The sequence below is a fragment of the Phasianus colchicus genome, chromosome 26 (genome assembly GCF_987193195.1).
Source record: "Phasianus colchicus chromosome 26, bPhaCol1.hap1.1, whole genome shotgun sequence".
Classification (NCBI taxonomy): domain Eukaryota; kingdom Metazoa; phylum Chordata; class Aves; order Galliformes; family Phasianidae; genus Phasianus; species Phasianus colchicus.
Genome location: NC_143461.1, coordinates 4,235,888 through 4,249,475, shown reverse-complemented (window position 1 = coordinate 4,249,475; position 13,588 = coordinate 4,235,888). Strand labels below are relative to the sequence as shown.

The 13,588-nt window shown below is 46.4% G+C and overlaps 2 protein-coding genes across 3 annotated transcripts; both read right to left on the bottom strand.

Annotated features, from left to right (window-relative positions):
- Nucleotides 1-10: 10 nt before the first annotated feature.
- On the bottom strand, nt 11-3,556 carry SNF8 (SNF8 subunit of ESCRT-II). Of its 2 annotated transcripts, none has more exons than XM_031600800.2 (8): nt 3,447-3,556; nt 3,033-3,083; nt 2,532-2,670; nt 2,125-2,229; nt 1,847-1,919; nt 1,116-1,257; nt 826-900; nt 11-402 (listed from the first exon to the last, which is right to left on the bottom strand). In XM_031600800.2, exons 1-8 carry the CDS (start codon nt 3,498-3,500, stop codon nt 265-267), a joined length of 777 nt encoding a protein of 258 aa, XP_031456660.1. In that variant the 5' UTR covers nt 3,501-3,556; the 3' UTR covers nt 11-264. The 2 variants fall into 2 exon arrangements, with proteins under 2 accessions (XP_031456660.1, XP_031456661.1); XM_031600801.2 differs by lacking the exon at nt 3,447-3,556 and adding an exon at nt 3,349-3,368.
- A 32-nt stretch (nt 3,557-3,588) lies between these two features.
- Nucleotides 3,589-9,682, bottom strand: GIP (gastric inhibitory polypeptide). Its single transcript, XM_031600511.2, has 5 exons — nt 9,521-9,682; nt 8,358-8,504; nt 7,890-8,021; nt 5,311-5,403; nt 3,589-4,202 (listed from the first exon to the last, which is right to left on the bottom strand). Exons 1-5 carry the CDS (start codon nt 9,592-9,594, stop codon nt 4,193-4,195), a joined length of 456 nt encoding a protein of 151 aa, XP_031456371.2. The 5' UTR covers nt 9,595-9,682; the 3' UTR covers nt 3,589-4,192.
- Between the last annotated feature and the right edge of the window lie 3,906 nt (nt 9,683-13,588).

Genomic DNA, 13,588 nt, shown 5'->3' with positions numbered 1-13,588 from the left:
ATCCTCCATGACTGTGGTTGCAATAGCAATACTTTTCCTCTTGCTGTGACAAGGTAACTACCGTTTGCAATAATAAGTGGTGTTTCCACTCACAGTAGAGGAGAAAATTCCAAGGTAACCAAGCATGAATTAGTCCTATGAAACTTGTCAAGCTAGACACTTCTTTTTACAAAATTTTATTTCAAGTCCACTGTCCCTCTGTTTCAGGTGATATGCAAGTACCCTCACAAGAAGACTTGGATACAGGCACAGAACACTTAGCAGTCAAGGTATTGCCTCCTTGGCTTCCTCTGGAGTGATTTCCTGAGAGTACAACTCTGTAAAGAGAGCAGGCAGCCAGTACTGAGGTTCTCCTGCTGCCTGTGTATCCAGCCAGGCCATTCCTTCCTTCAGCAAGTGTTCCTGTTCAAACAGAGCAGAAACTGTGAGCCAAGCTTAACTAGATAGCTGATAAGCCATTCACAGGGGAGGCCTCACCCCACATTTATTGTACAGTAAAAGAGTGTGTAGAACTCAGGATTTTTACTCATCCTCAGCAGGGGAAAATGTAGTTCGGACATCTAGTCATGCAGGAGCTGAACTAACACATCCTAAATTTTACTGAGATTAGTGAAGTCACAGGAATATCATCTGCAGCTGCTGCCACTCTACTTTCTTCAACTTAAGTAGTGTACACTCTGCCTTTGGTCTACCACCTAGCTGAGGTGGATCACCTGTGCATGCTGTGATATCACATACAGTCAAAGTGTCTGCAGCTCTGATGCAGGAGCAGCCACTCTACCCTGTCACTGACCTCCACCATGCACAAGAGGCCCTCATACATACCAGAATTTGCTTTGCACGTTCCACTTCCCACTTCAGACTGGACTTGATCTCACCAACTGTTACATAACCCTTTTTCTGAAAAGAGAGAAAAAATAAGTGTTGACTACAAGCACGCTAAGTCCACAGTTTAGAAAAGTGTGGACAGTTTTGCCTACAGGCCTGATCTAACCATAGCACAAACTCTGGATTCACATTCATGCTGGAATGTTATTTTCTACTCCATGTGTTCCCTGTCACTGAAGCAGGGAGATTCTTTCGAGGTGGCATTTTAAAGTGCCCTGGCTCAATACCTCTGCAAGCTGCAAGACAACTGTGTGATCCATGTTCAGTTCAGCTGGTACAGACTGAATCAGATACGTTCCACCAACAGGGATAATCCCAAAGCCACTCCCCAAGACCTTCAGTTTCTTGATTGCACGAAGGAGATCATCTCTGAAAGCAGAAGTTAATGCAAGGCTTTAAGCCAAAAGCCACTCCCAAACCGCACTAAGTTTTGTAAATGAGGAAGACTTCATGTGAAGAGAGTATAAGATACAGCTACTGGAGCTTGCTGCAATTTCAGCTAATCAACAGCTGATTTTCGTCCTATTATTAATTTTGAATTAATTTATCTGTGCCACTCTACAGAAATACAGAGTTCCATTAAAGGGACACTGGTAAAATCCAAGCTGCAAATGCTAAGTTTAAGTTTCAGCCCCAATTACCAATTCTAGGGAATTGTATCCTAAAATCTACTTCTCTAAGGCCAGGTGTCAGTCCCTTCCTTTACAGCTTGGACCAAAGCAGCTTCAGCAGACTGTGACAGTAGGAGTGCAGCATTTGCAGCCTAAGCCAACAGCTCTTTATACTTATGGCTCACTCCTGAAATAGTCATTAACTACAGAACACGTGTACATGACTAATTGCTAGAATTTGGAGTCCAATTAACAGCAGCACCTTCAAGCCCAGCTGAGATAAATCATTTAGTTTTCTCTTTCTCATGTTACTCAATTCCCTTTTCCTACAATATATAGACACTCACTGGCTGACTTCCTGAGCAAACTTCCCTCTTCCCTTCAACACTTGCTGATGAAGTTCTTCCAGTGTTATCAGACCTAGGAGTCAACAAAAGGGAACAAGAAAGCATAACTGCACAGCAAGAAAATTACTCCAGCAGTAGTAGTGAAGGCTTCTTTGTGTGCTGACCACTGGCTCACATTATATCAGTATCAGATTCCAGCTCCTATTGGCTTTGCTGTTGCCCACTCTTAGCCTCAGATTGCGCTTTTGGAGTGAAGACAGACACAGAGAGATCCTCACCTCCATTCCTGTGTTTCAGAGCCAGGCAGACTTCAATAATCTGCACACCCAATTCATAGTAGAAGTCACCAACTCCCAGCATTTCTGACCAGAATCCTTTACCAGCTGTGAAATGAGAAAGAAAGCAGTTGGACCATCAGCAAAAACACCTTCCTTAACAGCCACTGCTGCTCACAAACCTCACTATGAGGACTCTGATAGCTCAGTGAAGAGCCTCTTTGGTTACCTCCACCTTTTTCTTTTCTCCCTTTTATATTTATATATCACCTAAAAGCATATTACAGCAATTCACAAACTCTAAGAATCAATACACCATCAGACTTCAGAAAGGACAATTTCTAACAGCTTCACTGAGAATCCTTTACAGGAAGATCTTTAGCTGTTAACCCCTGCTGCCTGGTCCTCACATGCTAAAGGATCCACTCCAATTGTTGCACACATATCCTGGAACTGGACCCGGAACTCAGGGTTTTTTCGGATCTCTTGCTTGTGTTTGCTGGCAAACTCCTCCAAGTTGGTCTTAAACATGTCCAGCTGCTTAGACATCTGAAAGACAGAGAAAAGAATTTCTGTTTAATCCTTCTGTGAACACAACCCCCAGTATGCACAAAGCAAGCACAGCCCTAAGGCAACACTCAGCACTCTGACATGCTGCCCAGCCTCAGTGGACTCAAAAAGAAGGAAACAGCTCTACAGAAATGAGACGTTGCTAAGATGGAAAGGAGGGAAGCAGAGCAACACCTGCAGCAAATAGCACAGTTCTTGGAGGAAAAAGCAGCCCAGTGGTGCCATCATTTCCCATACTGCTTATGGATAATGCTCCAACCCTGAAACAGTGCGAGATGAAGCCTGGATTTACAGCTGGGCTCACAAACATGGTTATACCACAGCAGGGCTGGGTTTCCCACCTGGGCCAACTGGTCTTCAGCCAGGACTGTCCCTCGCTCCTTGTACTTGGCCTGCAAGATGAAAACAGAACGGTAGAGCCAGCGCTGAAGGACAGAGGAACCAAACTCCAGATTGGGGGAGGGAAACGCTCCTTAAGGACATATGAACCGAGAGGCCAAGCGAGGAAACTGCCAGAAACCTCAGGGCACCCCGAACTTACTGCTGACACAGCCGTGGAGATGCTGAGGACCCCACCCAGAGCCGGACACCCCAACTGCCACCCACCACAGGGGACCTGAATCCCTCACACGGGAACACCGGAGCCTGGCAGCTCACCTATCCCGACACCGGCGCAGTCTGACCCCATACAAACGCACTTAGGAGCTCTCACCGGGGTCTGGAACCCCCCCGTCACGGATCCGACCCCTCCTCACCTCCGCCAGCTTCCTTTTGGCGATAGCGCCCGCGCCCACCCCTCGCCGGTGCATCCCGGCGGCGGCGCTGCGCGTCGCGCACTTTCTGACGTCATCAACACGCGACGCATCACGTGACACCCAGGTGGGCGTGGCCTTCCTCTCCACACCTCCTCCATAAGGGGCGGTTCTGATGGCGGTCAATGGCTCCCAGCGCCCGGATTGGGCTCTATTCATCCCCTACCGCCCTTTTATGGGTCGGGGGACCGGATAACGCGTTTTATGGGTTCTAGGGGAAGAACTCTAGAGGAGAAAGTCAACATCTATTGAAATTTAAAAAAAAAAAAAAAGAAAAAGAAATAGAGAGAAAAGCTCTTTATGCTGATGGCAAAAGTTGGACAAGGATGGAAGAATCTCCTCACCCAAAGAGGTCGTGGATGCCCCATCCCTGGAGGCAACGGCAACTCCTAAACTGCAAACCCGCAGCGCTTCCCCTCCTGCTGTTCAGCTGGGATGGCTGTAGGCTGGACTGACTGAGTGCTGTGCCCCTCTAAGGGAGGACATGTGCTTTTATTTTAATTGCCGAGTTCAACCCAACCCGTCCCCAAATGAAAACTTCGTCTGATTGCAGTTTCAGGCTAAAAATCTTTTATTTCTTCCATTGGCAAAGTGGGCGATAGGCAACGCAGAGCTTCCTCCTCCTCCTCCTCCTCCTCCTCCTCCTCCTCCTCAGTGCGGCTCTGGGAGCTCCTCAGGCGGTGCTGTGGTTACACAGCCCTACATGGGAGAGAAGAAAGGAGCCATAAATCCTTATGGTACCACATTTACCCCGTTTTAACGCAGCTCTGACAGCAAACAAAATGTGATTTGTTGCCTTCTTTACCCACCAGTCCCCTATGGCACCTTTTAGATGTCTTTTGATAGCATGACATATCTTACAGCTAACAAACATCCAATAGAAAGTAGGTATCACTTCTGAGAGAGAACAGCAATAGGTCAGAGGAGCGGGATACAAAGGTGTGTGTCCCTTCCCTGCAGGATGAGCTCAGAACTCAGCTGTTGTCTCTGCTTTCTTGTTGTCTGCTCGGTTCCCATTATCTGACCAACCTGCATGGAGCTCTCTGTAGCACAGAGCAGCCTCCACCTCCTCCATTCATGGCCAGCCCATCCTTCTTTCATAGAATCATAGAATGGCCTGGGTTGGAAAGGACCACAGTGATCATCTGGTTTCAGCCTGCTGTGTGCAGGGTCGCCAACCAGCAGACCAGGCTGCCCAGAGCCACATCCAGCCTGGCCTTGAATGCCTGCAGGGATGGGGCATCCACACCTCCTTGGCTGAGGAGATTCTTTCATCCTTGTCCAACTTTTGCCATCAGCACAAAGAGCTTTTCTCTCTATCTCTTCTTTGAAATTTCAATAGATGTTGACTTTCTCCTCTCAGCCTTCGTTCCCCTAGAACACATAAAATGTGCTTTCCATTCCCTTCAGCCCCATTGGGACCTCAACCTTTTGCACCCTGATTTCTTGTTTTTCTCTCTGCTTTTCACACTTATGTATACTGAATAGAAAAGAAACATCATTTCTAAGATGAACATCCCCTCTTCTCAGAAAAGCAGGGCAAAGGATTTATTAACCCTTCTCTAGATGGTCAGTAGTTGATGTTTGTCCATCCCCCAGTTCATCATTGAAGATTCTTTTGCAGAGCCAAACTCTGAGCAAAGCTCTCAACTCTCCAACGAAATCCAGTTAAGCCACATTGTGTGAGCACTCAGTGGTCATCAGAAGATGGAGCACTGCAGCAAGAACCCCTGGGACAGGGGCTTTGTACAGTGCCACGGTGGAAAGGATGTTTTTTACTACAGGGTCAGGCAGAACAGCTGCTCACCATGGTCTGCAGAGGTCAGTTGACATTAACCATGTCAGAAACTCCTGGTTCACGACATCCTTCAAATCTTCTGAACCTTCCAGAGAAGCAGAACTGCAAGAAACGTGACATGCCATCAAGAGAGGAAACAATCTGTATGCAGTATACAACAATCTTCTCCCAATCACATCACAGATATTTTATTTTCCTTTGGTTTAATGCATTGCTTGCCAGCTTGTCATCCCTGAATCCTGGCAACATTTCCTTCTTTTGATTCTCAGTACTCTGTTATTCTTAACCAATTTTTTTTTCACTTCATCCTTAAAATAAAAAGTCCTTTAAAAGAGCCCTTTCTCCTTCCTTATTCTGAAAAAAAGCCATGTACAAATCTCTGCCTCCCAGCCTAGATAAAGTATTAATCAGTGCCACATGGATTCAGGTCCTTTAGGTTTTCTCCATCATTTTTCCTCCCAGGTGCTACTTAGATTGTTGGCCAGGTTGGTCTTTTGCTCCTTAGCAGAAATCCTTCTGCTGCCTCCTAGGCACTGCAGTAGTGCCACAAACAAGGGGAAACAATTTGAAAGATCCCTGTGCTCTCAGCAACTGTTTTTCTGTTCTTTGAAATAGAAATGCCAGTGAAGAAGAGAGAAAAAGGGACATCCTGATGGCTGGGGAGTGTTCCCAAGGGCAGCAAAAAGAAAACAACAAAAAACCCACCAAGAAGCTTGAACCAATTTTTGACATGGTGAGATGCTGCCACGGAACACTGCTTTCATCTTGGGAAGTTTGGGATGCTGAGCACTGAATGTGTCTGTCAGGCTTAGGGGATGAGAAGGAACAGCCCCCCAATTCCTTCTTTTCCCCATGTCCTCCCTCAGCCCCAGCAGGCACCAAAACAAAGGCAGAATGTGGGTGAAGCAGCATCTGTGCTCCAGGATGACAAAGGAAAGGCTTTGTTCCCAGGAAGGACTTTCCCCCCCAAGTTGTGCTTTTTAGTTGCAATTAAAGAGACAAAGGGTGACACTGAAATTTATTCTTATTATTTCAAATGCAGCTATTCTAGCTGATGAATCTCCAGTATCAAAGGTTTTCTTTTTTTGCCACCCCACAACCAGAGCAGGTTAGACAAATATCTGTCAGGAACGGTTTCAGGCAAGGTGATCCTGCCTTGTAGCAGAGGTCAGACTGAATGACCTCTGAGATCCCTCAAAGCCCTCATTTCTTTGATTCCACATTTCAGAATGACTAGCAAATCTCAGTGTCCAATTTTCCCTGCGCTTGGCGTTAAACACCTCTGTGAACCATAGCAGCATTTGCTTCCCCCACCCCAGGTCGTCCCTTGCATCCTTGTTTCTAAAGCAGTTTTCATGCCAAAGGCTGCAGAAGACAACAGGTGTCCCCAGGTTGCTGTTCTGGGTGATGGGTCCCTGTTGCTAGAGATGGCATTCTTTTAGCAGGAGGCACCACAATTGTGCCTGAAGTCTGTGGGCTGTGTCCCTCTTTTCCTTCTCACTACCATTTTAGGACTAATCAGCAGCTATGCTAAATATATATATATATATATACTTCCCTCATTTATTTGCTGGCTCTTATAGATATTTTTTAATATAGAAAGTGCCCAAGAACAGATACTCAGTTGGACCCAAATACCTGATTTGATTTTAGAACGTTTGTGTCATCAGCTCAGACTGGGAATGGTAAAAGAGGGTCTTGGTGGGTTGGGGTTATGCTGAGCCAGCAGGAAGCCATGCAGCTCCGTGATGCACAAACGTGCTCAGGTGGCTGGGAATGAAGGCAGCAGCTGCAGCCTGAGAGCTCCATGCGCTCCCAGTTGCCTTCCCAAGAGAATTAACTTGTGGCAACTTCACCACTATGAGCAGTGCAGACACACCAGAGAAAAACTGTGGTAAAGGGCTCAGATCAGAAACAAAGAGGGGAATTCCTCCTGGGTCACTCAGTTTCTCTCTCCTGCTTTGTTTCACGTTTAGATCTCGTGCTTTTCCTAGGAAGAAGGCGTAGCAGTGATACAAGGAAATAAACGTTTTGCTTCCTTGCTTCTCCCAGGAGCACATCAGTTTCACTTCAGTTGTCACTGGTGAGTTTTATTTCGATAGGGCTTCGAATAAACCAGACTGGAATGGTTTGGTTAACTCAAAGCGCTTGGTTTTAAGCTCTGAAGGATGCTGTAGGAACAGCTGTGTCTCAGCTCTGTCAAAAGCAATGCTCAGACTTCAGCAGAGCACTGGGTTTGTTGAGCCTGTTCTGATATTACCCAAGAAAGAGCAACCAACCAACCAAAAAAACCCCAAAACAACCAAAAAACCCAACAGCCTGAACACCCTCTTCAATCTTCTGCATTTCTCCGATGTGAATTTTGTAAGAAACTTCAGAGGGATGGAAGCTTTTTTTTTTAATCTTTCTTATCTCCCTCCCACATGAGACAACTGCAAAGCACGGCATTCCTTTTTGAAACAGAAATCCTTTTGCTTGCTGATGCTTATCACCTATTCCTGCCCTATAGCATCCCTCCAAAGGTTGAGAAGTTGGGGACTTCACCCCCCTCTTGGGACCGGATTCTGTTTTCAGTTCTCAGCTCTCACCTCTGATTCTCCTTGGCTTTTAGGAGCCAGGTAAGGAAGTCTTTGGCTTCGTGGCTGCGCAGGTCCAAGCTTTGGTCGCTCACTGCGGACAGCTGGGGGTCAGCTTCTCTCTTGTACGGCTCAATGACGTTGCTGGGAAGGCAAAAATGGGCAGAAATCTCAACCTGAGGCACCACAAGAGGGTGCTGGAATGCTGCTTTTCCACAAACCCATCTCCCTCCCCGCTCCATCCAACCGCAGCGACGGGAGAAGGCGGACTGGAGGAGGCTGCGCCGTGTGCCGACAGAGCAGAAAAACCTCTAGGATTTAGGGGAGAAAAAAGAAGAAAAAAAAGAAAAACAACCCCACTGCCCTGCGGGAATCACTGCTGCAGTCCAAGAAAAATATCCTCAGCTCTGCATCGTAACGCAGCCATCGCTTGGCTGACGACAGCTGTGAGTTTGGAGCGCTGGAAGTCTGCACACTCACTCGCTTTTTTTCTCTCTCCGGGCCAGCAGCCACTCCACGAAGTTCTTCTTCAGCATGTTGTCCATCGTGCGGCTGTAGTCGCTCGCCAGCGTGGCCTCCGAGTAGCGTCTGTGCATTGGTCTGGAGCCGGGAGTCCTTATGCTGAGGCTGTAGGAAGAGTAGAGTGGAGTAGAGGAGAGGAATGAGTGCTGCCCAGCTCTGCAAAGCAAATTGCTGACCCGACAAGGAGATGCCACGCTCCTCATCCTGCTAACCATTACTGCCTACTCATTTGCAGCTCATATCTGATAGCTTACGGGGTGAACTTGGGATATTTGGAGCCAGCGTGACTCTTCGTAGCATCGTTGAATTATGGCATCATTAAGGTTGGAGAACATCTCCAAGATCATCCAGTCCAACCACCATCCCATCACCAATATTGCCCACTGACCCACATCCCTCAGAGCCACATCCTCTTTCCTGCCATATTCTGATGGATTTGAACTCTGACTCAGCCCTAAAGGATGCTCAAGGCACCTTTTCCAGTGAGCTACACACCAAGGAAACCATTCCCTGCATCCTCAAAGAGCCTGAGGTGACAATTTGAGACCTTCAGACCAGTCTGACAATGCAGACATGGCTGGGGACTCCCTAAATTAGCCAAGGATGTCAGGGCTGATCTTTCTGTGGTGCTATTAGCTGGAATTTCATCAGCTCCTACCTCTCTAATAGGGATTCTTTTGGACCTTCTTGGGGAGTAGCTGGAGGTTCTGTGTCAGGAATTGAACAAAGAAAGGGAAAGTCCTTATTATGTCCCCACTTTATGTAACTGGTCGCATTTTCAGAAGCTTAAAAAAAGAAATGCCCCCTAGCCTACTTCTTGTGAGATGATTACATCTTGTTCTAGTTCCCAGCCAACCTTCTCTCCCTGGTTGACTTCCAGCTTGCTACTCCCAACCTGGAGCAATAAAATTTCTAGGGAAAACTTGGGAGTTCTTGGCTTTGGCATAAAGGCTTTAGTTTGAGATCTCTCTTATCATTTGTTCATCTCTTTATATCCAAGAGCCACCTCAGGACTCGTGTTCTCACCTTTTTACCAAGATGCCAATGGAAAGAATCCATTTGCTTCCAGGGGGAAGTTGGAAAAGGCTCAAAATACATCGTGTGCTTTCCAGAACACTTACCCTGAGACGTTCTCTTCCATCAAAACAAAGCTCAGAGAAGCAAAAAGCAGCGAGAGAACTCTCAGAGACATCATTTTCGTGGCTGATTTCTCTGTTCAGAAGTGGAGGGCGATCTGGATATTTTGGCCTTTGGGACAGAAGGGACAAGATAGTGAGCCCAGAGGGATGTGCCACGATTGGGCACAAGTCTGTGCTTGTTAACATGGCTCTTCAGCCCTTGTGCTTAGAACAGCCTCCTCCACCATAGGCAGCCCTCCTTTGCCATGCCCAGTTAAGTTACTTTTTCAATCCCAATGCTCTTCCACCACCGTGCTGCCTTTTGATGTTTGTTCCCCAGACTTTTATTGTAACCACCAAATTCATTGTGGTTTGCACGTTCCTGAAGGCAAGGACATTGTCCTGCTCTGTGTTTGCAAGCTGACCCCGAGGGATCCTCTTCAAGGATCAGTTCTACCTTCAGGATGTGAGTGGGAATGTACATAGGATCAGGCAGTCCCAATGGCAAAGAGGAGAAACACAGCATCCTGCCTTTCCCTCCCTACAGGTCTGCAGATTTAGAAGCCCAATCTATTTACTGATAAGCTTTCTGTTGGTATAGATAATGCCTTATAGATAGGGAATACATCCAGAGCCACTGGGTATCAGTTGGGAGAAGCATCCCAGGGCAGTGAGAGGATTGAATTCCATGGTTTATTGGTTTCAGGGCTGTTCTCAGTCCTCACATCCACAGTTTGGCTCAACAGCCCTCAGACATCTGAGCTCTTAATTACTATTCCACCTCCCCAAACTCTGCACAAAAATGGTTTTGCTCATGGCTCACGGGCGTGGTTTATTGTCTGTCACCTCACTCTTTGTTAGAGATGTTTCTGGAATCTGCAGTGCTACCGTTCACAAGAATCGAGTAATAACAAGAAGTAGAGGTGTAGATCAGGACTTCAGCATCCCATCCTTCCAAACTGCACTCCTACATTAATGCAACTTTGCTCGCCTTCTTACACCAGCTCGATTATTCGTTTGGAGAAAGAAAGTTTTGATGGTGTTGGTAATTGAGGCTCTTTTTATTCCTGGGAAACTGTGGCATCGTTGCACAAACGTTTTCAGCCTTTCTGATTGAATGAGAGAAATCTCAGATGTGTTCTGATATCTCAGAGACACCAAATTCAGAGGAATACCTCTAAAAGCAAAGAGTGCTGTTCTGAGCACTCGCAACCCCCCTAAAATATTTACAGCTAAAGCCAAAAGTTACAGAATGCATTAGCAGAAGTGGGTTTCATGATACGAAAAAGCTGGGGAATATTCTATATGAGAACAGAAAAACTGCTGTGATTTAGCAACGGGTTTCCCCTCTTATTTGCCCTTCATTTTATATATAGCTGTAGGTATGACAGTGAATCTGAAAATAGTTACGTTGTAAGAGAATACTGTGCTGCTGAAGGTAATTATCTACAAAAGTAGGAGAAGAAATGCATTGTAGCCTTAATCTTAAGGTGGGGTCATGCTCGTTCTCTGCAGATTTTGCCAAAATAGGGAGGAAAAGCAGTCTGAGTTTTCAGAGATGCTCGGAACAAACATTCCTGAGTTCACACAAGACCCCTTTGTCTCCGTGATGCTCAACTCAAGCTCTGCTCCACCCGCCTGGTGTGGATTTTGCTGCAGTCCCTGCACTGCTTTACTTTATCCTGAGACTCCTTCAGGCAAGTGGAAAACATCTCCTGATGGATCTCAGCTATATGAAAGTCTTAAACCCCTTGTCCAACGCTGTCTGCTTTGGAAGAAACATTCTCCTTGTTTTACCCATAGCCAGGAGGATGCAGAAAGTCACCGAGAGGCATTTTTCCTTGTTTCCCTGTGTTTCATACATTTACAAGGGCAGATCCCAGCCCAAGACGTGCTGCATCCCAAACCCTCCTTTGAAATCATGGTCTTCACTGTTGAATAGCTCTTTCCTGCAGACCCTGAAAGCTGCTGTTCTTGCACTGCCTGGGGAACGACTCAGCCCAACAGCTCACCCTGCTCTGCTGCTTTCAAGCAACTCTCACACTCATATAAGGAAAAAGAATAAAAATCCAAAGTAAAAAGAGAATCCAATAGAGAAAAAGCTGCTTACCTTCCTGCTCCCCCGAGGATGCCCAGAAGCTTTCAGCCAATTCTGGTGCCCAGAAGAGACCCTTCAGAACCTTTATATACAATCCCAGTATAGGACCAAACCCACTTCCATAAGGCAAACAGGAAACTGAGCACCAATCAGAGCAACTCCAACCCGCTTAGATCTGCTCCATTAGGTCCATTGACCCGCAGAGCAGGGAAATAACCTTTTAAATTATGTTTGCATTAATGGTAATTAAACACGAGTATATCGCGAAATCAAGAACTGTGGGCAGAATACAAATGGCATTGGGTTGAACCTTATTTCCACACAGCACCTGCTTCCTTGGCAAAACCTTTATTAATTCCCATCTCTTCTGCTCTCAGGTGTGTCACCTTAGAGAGACCCGCTGTGCTTCTCCCCCATACAGTAGGAATAACTTTGCTAAAAACAAGAGCTCCAAGTTTTATTTTCGCCACCACCAGCATTGAGTTGGAGCAAATGAACCATGTTCTGCAGCCCCCTGTGCAAATCCCAATGCTGGGAGCAATGTCTACCCCCCCAAACTTGCCATCTAAGGGGGTCCATCCGTTTGGGATGGACAGCAGCAAGCAGGAAATTGGTAGGAATTAGCAAGGCAGCATTGCTTGATGGGATGGAGGGTGGGATTGGGGTGGTCAGCCTTGGAGCAGAGCACCATTCTGACATTTCTGAGGGTGTTGTGCCTGATTTCTGTTGTGGGTGTGTCTGATACAGTGTTCTCCATGGTGTCCAACCTGCCCTGGGTCTACTTGGGAGGAGAAGTAATGCATTTTGCGACGTGCATCCAGAGGAGGGGCTGCTCCCAGGGGTCTCTGCTGCCTTCAGCTCCAATCTGTTGAAGGAGTTTTTTCCTGGCAGTTTAACCCACGCACTGAGCTCTGCTCGCATCCATTCCCTTGCACAAGGGGCAGCCCTTGATGGAACTGCAGAAATAATGGCAACGTCTGTGATTTCAGCATTTATGAGGGCATCACTGCACCCCGCTGCATCCCATCCTTAACAAACACAGAAATCCAGTGCAATGAGAGACAGATCTCGGTATAAATGCTTGCTAAAAAGTGCTTCTCTGCTATGACACGCTGCCAAATGTGGGTTTGCTTCAGTCACCACCTGTATTCCTGTACCAGGAGAGCACAGAATGATATGCACACAGCATCCTACAGCCCTGCCTGGCACAGGACTCTCTGCCCTGCAGTTACACAACAGCCTGGCACAGCCAGCCCCTGCTGCATCTATATTACATTAAGATAAAGAATCAGAAAGACTTTTTTTTTTTTTTTTTTCAGGTAGATTAAGAGCTCAGCGCTATTAAGGAGTAATTATTACTTTCACAGAACTACTTAACATTCAGCTTAATCCTTTAACCAGCAGCACACCAGCATGCCAGTGTAGCCAAAAGCTTTTCACTCATGCAAAAGCATCGTGCCTGCAGTAATAAATGTGGCACTGTAATAATTACAAGCAAGCAATTCACACTCTTATCACTGTTGCTAATCAATAAAATGGAGTAGTTTATCCTGGTGTCTTTATTATATGTATTCTGGGCACTTTGCTCCCAGCCAACTCGGATATCTTTGTTTCTCCAAAGTGTAAGCTGTTTGTTTTCCTCTCATTTGGTGCCTCTGTGTGGTAGGAAGTTAATAGAGTGAAATAAATATCCAGCATTAAATGATGGGCTGTTCAGAGTTACGGTTATTTCAGGGCATCTGTTTGTGATCCGCTTTGGACATCAGCATTGCTCTGAAGTTTCTCACAATCTTTCAGACAAACAAAAAAGAAGAAATAGTGTAAAAATAATTTGAAACCAACCAAGCAGATTCACAGATGCAGAGACAAGGAGCAAAGCAGTGACAGAAAAGAGCCACGTGCTGCTTTTCTTCCCCCCCCAGCATAACAGAGAGTCTATTAAAGATGTCGACCTTGCTCTTCTCCAGCCTTTG

Coding starts and splice junctions, on each gene's coding strand:
- SNF8 (XM_031600800.2), bottom strand. CDS start 3,500: ATGCACCGGCGAGGGGTGGGCGCGGGCGCTATCGCCAAAAGGAAGCTG. Junction 3,084..3,446: donor CCAAAAGGAAGCTGGCGGAG/GTGAGGAGGGGT, acceptor TTCATCTTGCAG/GCCAAGTACAAGGAGCGAGG. Junction 2,671..3,032: donor CTGAAGACCAGTTGGCCCAG/GTGGGAAACCCA, acceptor TCTGTCTTTCAG/ATGTCTAAGCAGCTGGACAT.
- GIP (XM_031600511.2), bottom strand. CDS start 9,594: ATGATGTCTCTGAGAGTTCTCTCGCTGCTTTTTGCTTCTCTGAGCTTT. Junction 8,505..9,520: donor ATGGAAGAGAACGTCTCAGG/GTAAGTGTTCTG, acceptor CTCTTCCTACAG/CCTCAGCATAAGGACTCCCG. Junction 8,022..8,357: donor CGGAGAGAGAAAAAAAGCGA/GTGAGTGTGCAG, acceptor TTGCCTTCCCAG/CAACGTCATTGAGCCGTACA.